We start from the raw sequence: 8,955 nt of genomic DNA, 5'->3' as shown, positions 1-8,955 counted from the left end.
CTCTGGCCCGCAAACTATTTTCATTGCATTGGTCCAAGATCGGTATCCTTGATAGGAGCTCAATCTTGTAGGGGCATGATTGATAAGCAGATAAGATTTCCTTAAGGTAGTTAAGGAAATATCTAAGTAGTTGAGAAAAATCCTCCCAATGTGTATAACCTCCCTACTGAATGTGTATAAATAGCTATCAAGAGCTCACTATCTAAATGAACTAGGCAATTACATCTCATACATTTTATAGTTTCTTCTATAATTTTTATCTTTCTATCTTCTTTGTTTAATTTTTTACATGGTATCAGAGCCTTCTTCCTTGCGGATGTAGGCAGCTCTGCCGAAGCCTTCTACTGCTCCTCTTTTCTATTCAGTTGGAAAGGGCAGTGCTACTGCTTACCTCTCTTCTGGCATCGCTGCTTCCTGTTCCGAAGTCGGAGATTGCTCGGCCATCTCCTGCCCTCACAAGAACCTCGCCTACATTATCGTGGTGGTCGCCGTCCTCGTAACTGCTCCCCGACCAGCGACCTTTCCTCCTCGTTCCCACATCTCACTCGAGCAAGAAGTGTTGCTGCCGCCATCCTTGCCGCACAACCTCGTCAAGGTGCTCGATGCCGACACTACTTACCTTGTTTTGTAGTGTTCTCCTACCTGAGCTGGCAGCCGCCTGTCATTTCCTCTACCTCGGTGCACCTCGGCAACATTAATCCAAAGCAACAAAGCAATCTTTACTACCATAGCAAGCTTCAACAGTTGTAACTGCTGTAGATTTTTTTTTTTCACCTAATCGCTGCAGATTTCTCACTCGTCACTATAGCCTCCTCTATAGTGCATCGCTGTAGCCTCCTCTGCAGTGCATCACTGCAGCTTCCTCGCCCATCGCTACAACCTCCTCTATAGTGCATCACTACAGCCTCCTCTGCAGCTTCCTCACCCATCGCTGTAACCTCCTCTGCAGTGCATCGCTGCAGCCTCCTCTACAGCGCATCAATCTGCTTTTCTCCTCTTCCCTCCCTCCTATATCTTTACATCTTCTGTAAAGATCACATAAACTACCACAAAATATTTGGGATGTCTTTATTTTCCTCTTCTGATATTCCTGCCCCTATTTCTACAGGGACTCTGAGCACTTCTCAAAGTCTTATCACCGTCAATGCTGCAGCACTCATTCCCTTCAAATTATCCAAAGGCGGCAACTACGCATCTTGGCGGGCACAACTTTCTAATCTTCTATTTGGCTATGATCACCTAGGTTACATTGATGGCTCTCTCTAGTGTCCACCTGAAATGATCAACATCCCAAGCGAACCCAGTCCAGTGCCAAATCCAGCCCACAAACTATAGTTACGTCAAGATTGCCTCATCCTCCAAGCTATTCAAGCTTCCGTTGCTGGATCCATTGCCCCGCTGATATCCTCATGTATGATTGCTGCAGAAGCATAGTGCAAGTTACAAACAACTTTGGTAAATCGCTCGCGTACTCGCATGCTTGGACTTCTCTCAAATCTGATTAAAACGAAACAAGAGGGAAATAATATTGCTGATTATCTACAAAATATCAAAGTTATCATCGATGACTTAGCTTTGATAGGTCATTCTCTCAGTGATAAAGAAGTCGTAATCCATACCCTTAATGGCCTAGGAGGCGAGTACAAAGAACTGACAGCAACACTTCGGGCACGCGACTCCCCAATATCATTCGAAGAACTTTATGATAAGTTGATTGACTATGAGATGTACTTGAAGTGTGATGATAGGTTGCCCGGATCACCTATTACAGCTCAAGTCAATCAAAAATTCAAGAGGAAGAAGCAACTAGTACAATAAGCACGTCAACAACGATCTGGCTAAGCTGCCTCCTAGCCCTATAGGGCCTAGACCAAACCCCCCTTATCCATATCAAGGTGGTAACTTTCATAATCCTCAGCCGTCGCGTCCTGACTTCACAAGCCACCAACGAGTCATTTGCCAACTATGTGATAAAGTCGGACACTCCGCAAAAGTCTGTCGATCTCGCCTCAGACTCCATGCTCCATCACAATGGCCTCACGCGAATTTCATGGCTACTCCAAGTCCTACCCAACCTAATTGGATTGTGGACTCGGGCGCCTCTTATCACATCACCTCTGATCTTCAAAACATGTACATCCACAACAACTATGACGAAAATGAAGATATTATCATCGGTGACGGTAAAAGAATTCCTATTACTCATTCTGGTTCCTCAACGCTTAGTTCACTTACCACAACTTTTACACTCGATGATGTTCTGTGTGCACCTAACATTAAAAGAAACCTTATTTCTGTTTCTCAATTCTGTAAACAAAATAATACCTCCATTGAATTCTTTCCTAACTTTTTTCTTGTCAAGAATTTGAGCATGGGGGCATCTTTAGTCCAGGGCCAGAACAAAGACAACATTATGAGTAGCCATCTGCTTCGTAAATTACCCTTCCTACTGCTCACTCTTCAGTCGCAGCTCCAGTTGATGTATGGCATCGTCGTCTCGGCCATCCCTCCCCTTTTATCCAGCAAAAATTACTTTCTCGTTATTCTCTTCCTACCTTGAAAATCAATAGCACTGTCAATCATTGCGATGCTTGTCTTTGCAATAAAAGTCATAAATTACCTTTTGGGACAACCTCCATTTCTTACTCTGATACCATGTAAAGAATTAAACGAAGAAGATAGAAAGATATAAAGAATTAAACGAAGAAGATAGAAAGATAAAAATTGTAGAAGAAACTATAAAATGTATGAGATGTAATTACCTAGTTCATTTACTTAGTGAGCTCTTGATAGCTATTTATACACATTTAGTAGGGAGGTTATCTGCTTAAGCGAAACCCAAACGGATCCGTTGCCAGATATAAAGCACGTCTAGTCGCCAAAGGGTTTCATCAACGACCTGGTGTCGACTTCATAGAGACATTTAGTCTCGTTGTTAAACCCACAACAATCCGTCTTATCTTGAGTTTGGCCATCTCAAAGGGCTGGCACATATAACAATTGAATGTTAACAATGCCTTGTTACAGGGGTCACTTACTAAAGATGTCTTTATGCAGCAACCTCCTGGTTTCATTCATCCTCAGTATCCGAGGCATGTCTGCAAACTTCAAAAAGCTATTTATGGACTTCGTTAAGCTCCAAGGGCTTGGCATACCGAGCTTGGCTCGTTTTTTACCTCAATTAGCTTCATTAATTCCAAGTCTGATACCTCGTTATTCATTTGCCAGCACAATGGAAGCATAATATATCTTTTAGTATATGTGGATGATATTATTATCACAGGAAATGATCCTTTGAAGACTCAAGCATTTCTAAAGCACTTGGCCGATCGATTCTCCCTCAAAGATTTAGGAACTTTAAGCTACTTTATGGGAGTGGAAGTAACATTTACATCTTTAGGTCTCTTCCTATCACAAAGAAAGTATATTCAAGATTTATTATTAAAGACAAACATGCAGGATGCGAAAGAGGTTACAACTCCTCTCTCTACTAGTGAATCACTTAAATTATGTAATGGAAGTCCTACTACAGATTCAACTCAATATCGACAAGTCCTTGGCTCCTTATAGTACTTGGCTCTTATTCGTCCAGATATCTCATTTACCGTCAATAAATTATCACAATTCATGCATCGACCATCTACTACGCATTGGTATGCGGTCAAATGAATTTTGCGGTATCTTAAAGGGACTCTTACTCATGGTATTTTTCTTCGCAACAATACTTCACTTCATCTCCATGCCTTTGCTGATGCAGATTGGGCAGGGAACTTTGATGATAGAACATCTACATCATGGTACATTGTCTTCCTTGGAGCTACTCCAATCAGTTGGAGTTCTAAAAAACAAAAGACGGTTGCACGATCTACAACTGAAGCTGAATACCGTGCCATCGCCACCGCCACTGCTGAACTCAATTGGGTCACAAATCTGCTCAAGGAACTCAACGTCAACTCCATGGTTATTCCTACAATATATTGTGATAATGTTGGAACTACCTACTTATGTGCCAATCCAATGTTCCATTCCTGTATGAAACACATTGCCATCGACTTCCACTTCGTGCAAGATCAAGTTGTCAAACATCAACTCCGTGTTTCTCACATACATACAGTTGATCAACTAGCAGACTCATTCAGAAAGCCTCTCGCCCGCAAACTTTTTTCATCTCATCGGTCCAAGATCGGCATCCTTGATGGAAGCTCAATCTTGCGGGGGCATGATAAGCAGATAAGATTCCTCAAGGTAGTTGAGAAAATTTCTAAACAGTTGAGAAAAATCCTCCTAATATGTATAACCTCCATGCTGAATGTTTATAAATAGCTATCAAGAGTTCACTATCTAAATGAACTAAGCAATTACATCTCATACATTTTATAGTTTCTTCTACAATTTTTATTTTTCTATCTTCTTTGTTTAATTCTTTACAATGATACTATATGAGATTTTCCCAACCGCATAGCAGAAGAGATTTCTCCAACTGCATAAAGAAATCTTGTTGCTTAGTTGAGAAAAATCCTCTCTTTCAACATGTATAAATAGACACTGTATCAAACTAATTGATGTGTGCTTTTGCTTTTACACTTCATTCTATCAATTTATTCATCATATGTTATATATTGTAGTTTCATAATTGCTCATTTTTGTCGAGTAATATAGAAATAGATGAGTTAAATAAATTATTATTATTTTTGTCATGTTCAACAATCCAAATTTGAGTCTTTGTTGAGGCATCAAAGTTGGTTAGTTTATTATAGTATAAGTGATGGATCTTAACTTGTTTGAGTTTATACATGAGAAGTCTTATACATCATTTTATGTAATTTTAAATTTTAGTAAAAAATATAAATTTGATACAACAAATCTTTCTACTTGGACCAACACAACTTGCCAACTTGTAATCCAAAACAAAGTTTAGTTTCCAAAATGTAAGTTTGATCATCTAAATTCAACAGGACAAGAGGCTAATAGCCCCCAAAAAAAAGAATATTCAAGTTTCTAGCTTTAAATATAATTCTTTCGATGTCACGCTGCATAATCCTATGAAAAATTTATGTGTATAATGTTTCCTCGAAAGTGATGATGTGATTGATACGGAGTAGCTGGCAATCTTTTAGCATTTGTATAATTATTATTTAATAAACAATAATAAATATCATATTTAATAAATTTTTTATTAATTATAGTTATATGTTATTAATTGATCAGATCATAAAAATTGGGATATATAGGAAAAGTTACACTAGACATAATATAATAAAAAAGTCTTGTAATTTTTACAAGAAATAAGTAAGAGATATTGAAAAACTTAAAACTTTTATTAAAAACAACTAAAAGAAACTTGATTTAGCTGAATCCTTGGTCAATGCACGATCTAAAGAAAAAATTATCCGTCTAAGTAGAAAAGTCACTCAAAAACAAAACAGTGGCGGCACCTTTCGTTGAGGTAAAGAGGAAAAGTCATCCTTACGATTGTCAATGTATTTTTTGTAGCTTTGAATCGACATAATGTATAAAGTGAAACGTACAAAGTTATGAGAAATTTTTCAGTTGGAATATTCTCTCTATAAACAAAACATAAAATCTTGGAAAAATATTTTTTGGATTTGGAAATGTCAGCACCAATGGAAAGAAATGGCTGTTGGTAACTGCTTAGTACGATGCTGACCTCAGTGGAGACTCTTCCAAAGTTTGACCTATAACTTCCATTGTCATGTATAGAAATTGATTACCAGATAAATTTGACCAACTCAATGAGAACACTGAACATTTTATGAACTGTGTATATTTTGTGTTGCTGTTTTAGTTTGGTTGAATCCATCTTCCATAGCTTGTCATTTGTAATCTTCATATCATTTATTTAAGTCATCATACAAAAAAAGACCAAACTAAATGCAACAGCAAAGGCCACAAAGTCAACCAAAAAACATAACGATGGACTAAGAAATCTCTATCTAACTCTCTTTTTAACCCAAATAATTCATCTTTAATAGTATTTTCTTTGTTTTCATTGTCTTTTGTATGATGCAAAACATTATAATCTGAAGGTGATTAAAATAATTAAAATTCAATATTACCTTTTTCTGAAATTTTATGTCTCTAGCAATCTAATAATTTATGCTGGAACCAATTTCTCATGCTACAATTTGTGGCTTGTGGGTTTCAATCAAGCAACTGTTTGTCGCTGAACCCACCAAACATGACATCAGCCTATTCGTAGGCATTTCCTTGCCGTGCTTAGCTCTCTGTCTACATATACGCATCAGTAACCCACTTCTGACACCATCGTCTACGTACCACCACAATCTCCATGGCTCTCGATATTGTTCTCGTCGCCGGCATCCTCTTGAGCGTTCTTGTCCACCTTCTCCTCCGCCGCAGACTCCATTCCATCCGCCGACTCCCGCTCCCTCCTGGTCCAGCGGGCATCCCAATCCTCGGCTCGCTGCCGCAAATCGGTCCCATGCCCCACGCCTCCCTCGCTAACCTCGCCGCGCGTTACGGCCCCATCATGTACCTCAGGATGGGCACTACGGGGGTCGTAGTTGCGTGCTCCGCTGGCGCCGCCCGCTCCTTTCTCAAGGCGCTTGACCTTCAGTTCGCCAACCGCCCCTCGCCCATCAGCGGGAAGGACGTCACCTACGACGGCCAGGACTTCGTGTTCGCCAACTACGGGCCTCGGTGGAACCTCCTCCGCAAGCTCACTAACCTCCACTTTCTCGGCAGCAAGGCGCTGACTATGTGGGCGCCGGTTCGCCGCGACGAAATCGGTCGCATGCTCCGCGCCATGCTCGAGTCGAGCCGGAACTCGCGGCCGGTGATGGTGTCGGAGGCAATGGTGTGCGCCAGCGCCAACATCATCGGGCAGGTAATGCTCTCGCGGCGGGTGTTTGAATCGCAGGGAGAGGAATCAAAGCAGTTCAAGGACGCCATCACGGAACTGCTGGCTTGGTCGGGGAAGTTCAGCATCGGCGACTTTGTGCCAGCGATCGCGTGGATGGACCTTCAGGGAGTGCAGCGGAAGCTGCGCCGGGTGCATGTGAAGTTAGACACTCTGATCACGGCGCTCATGGCGGAGCACGAGGCGACGGCGCACGAGCGCGAGGGGAGGCCGGACGTGCTGGATCTTGTGATGGCCAATAGGGTTGACGCTGATGGGGTGTCGCTTTCTGATGTCAACATAAAGGGCTTTATCTCTGTGAGCTCTCTTTCCCTCTCTCTCCTTCCCCCACTTCTTCGCTACGGACAGCCAATTAGCGACGTCCGCGAATTCTATTGACCTCCATCTCCAAAACGGTCCTCCTGTTTTCTCTTAGTATCAGTCATCGTTCTCATTTGACCAAGAATGATGGTCGATACCCTCTCAGAACAGGTGTTGGATCCTGCAACCAAACCAGCACTAAATATACATATAGATAGAGAGCTACAAAACGTAAACAGATGAGTTCCGCATGAATTCCTACGTTGTCTGCTCGATTATGGCACCATTATTCGAGTCAGATAAGATTCTCCCTGGAGGGGAAAAGATATTACCTAATGCGCACTTTATTGGAGGCTCTCCTGTTTAATAAGTTCTTCATGCATGTTTGCTACCACACAAATACCTCAGCAACTTCTTCTCCTGGCAGGATATGTTTATTGCCGGAACTGATACATCATCCATCATAATCGAATGGGCGCTCGCAGAAATGCTAAGGAACCCAACCATCCTGCAGCGAGCTCAAGATGAGATGGACCAAGTAATCGGGAAGAACCGTAGGCTTGCAGAGTCTGACATACCAAGCCTTCCCTACTTACGAGCCATCTGCAAAGAGGCATTACGATTGCACCCTTCCACGCCGCTCAGCCTCCCACACTACACCTTCGAAGCATGCGAGGTGGACGGCTACCACATCCCCCCAAACACACGGCTCATAGTCAACGTATGGGCCATTGGGAGAGACCCCGACGTGTGGGAGCATCCCCTGGAGTTCAACCCGGAGAGGTTCTTAAGCGGTAGAACCGCCAAGATTGAGCCACTGGGGAACGACTTCGAGCTGATACCTTTCGGCGCCGGGAGAAGGATCTGCGTGGGAATGCATGCAGGTCTCATCATGCTACAATATGGGCTCGGGTCTTTGTTGCACTCATTTCATTGGAAGCTTGCCGATGACGTCGAGGAGCTCGACATGAAGGAGAAATTTGGCGCCGCGCTTCCGAAGGCAGTGCCTCTCGAGGCTGTAGTTAGCCCACGCCTCCTCGAAAGTGCCTATATGTGATCTGTGTAGGTTAAACATGTATAATATGCATTAGGTATATTATACACAACCTAAAAAATAAGGTGGGATGATATATGCATGTCGGTGAATTGACATAGAAGAAGGCTTATTATCATGGTCTCATTAGTAAAGGCAGTTGATCAGAATAAAAACTTTCTGCTGATGTATTTTTATCATGTTGCGATCAAATTAAAAGAACAGTTGTGAAGTTTTCTATATGTCCCTTGTGGTGACTTACGATGAAGATATGTTTGATCAGAGTTATCTCCCGTCAAATTCAACTTATAAGAGGAATTTTCTCTCGCTTTGCTAGAGGCATATCTTGAACACGTACAAGATTGAGGACGATCACGTCTTGGAATATAAATAATTTAGTCAAGCGTGACTTACCATTGATGCATCCTTTTGTTTGGATCATCACATTGGAAACTTATGAGTAAAGAATTTATCCCAACACATAGTAGAATTTTTTTCAAGATGAAATATCTATTTTCAAACTTGGACAAGAATCAGAACTTTATCTCAACAAACATTTGATTTCAAAATATATATAGAACATGGATCTACATTTGCAGGGATTTGATCTGGTCGTTGGAGGATGCTTAAGAATGAGGAGATTGACCCCAAACTTGTGAAATTTTTGAGATATACCCGATTGACTCCGAGGAATATGAAGCTGACTCGAGCTTTGCGCTCT

The 8,955-nt window shown here is 41.7% G+C and overlaps 1 protein-coding gene across 1 annotated transcript; it reads left to right on the top strand.

The window, feature by feature from the left end:
- Positions 1-6,310: 6,310 nt before the first annotated feature.
- LOC104000770 (flavonoid 3',5'-hydroxylase-like) lies at positions 6,311-8,347 on the top strand. The gene is made up of 2 exons (XM_009422907.3): positions 6,311-7,198; positions 7,629-8,347. Exons 1-2 carry the CDS (start codon positions 6,311-6,313, stop codon positions 8,256-8,258), a joined length of 1,518 nt encoding a protein of 505 aa, XP_009421182.1. The 3' UTR covers positions 8,259-8,347.
- The last annotated feature ends 608 nt before the right edge of the window (positions 8,348-8,955 follow it).

The sequence above is a fragment of the Musa acuminata genome, chromosome BXJ1-2, assembly GCF_036884655.1.
Source record: "Musa acuminata AAA Group cultivar baxijiao chromosome BXJ1-2, Cavendish_Baxijiao_AAA, whole genome shotgun sequence".
Lineage (NCBI taxonomy): Eukaryota > Viridiplantae > Streptophyta > Magnoliopsida > Zingiberales > Musaceae > Musa > Musa acuminata.
Note: the sequence above shows the minus strand (reverse complement) of the source record. Positions and strands in the feature narration are given on the sequence as shown.

What these genes read in the sequence shown, in the direction of transcription:
- LOC104000770 (XM_009422907.3), top strand. Translation starts at nt 6,311, where the DNA reads ATGGCTCTCGATATTGTTCTCGTCGCCGGCATCCTCTTGAGCGTTCTT. An exon ending in ACATAAAGGGCTTTATCTCT is followed by an intron (nt 7,199 to 7,628) that starts GTGAGCTCTCTT and finishes TTCTCCTGGCAG; the next exon opens with GATATGTTTATTGCCGGAAC.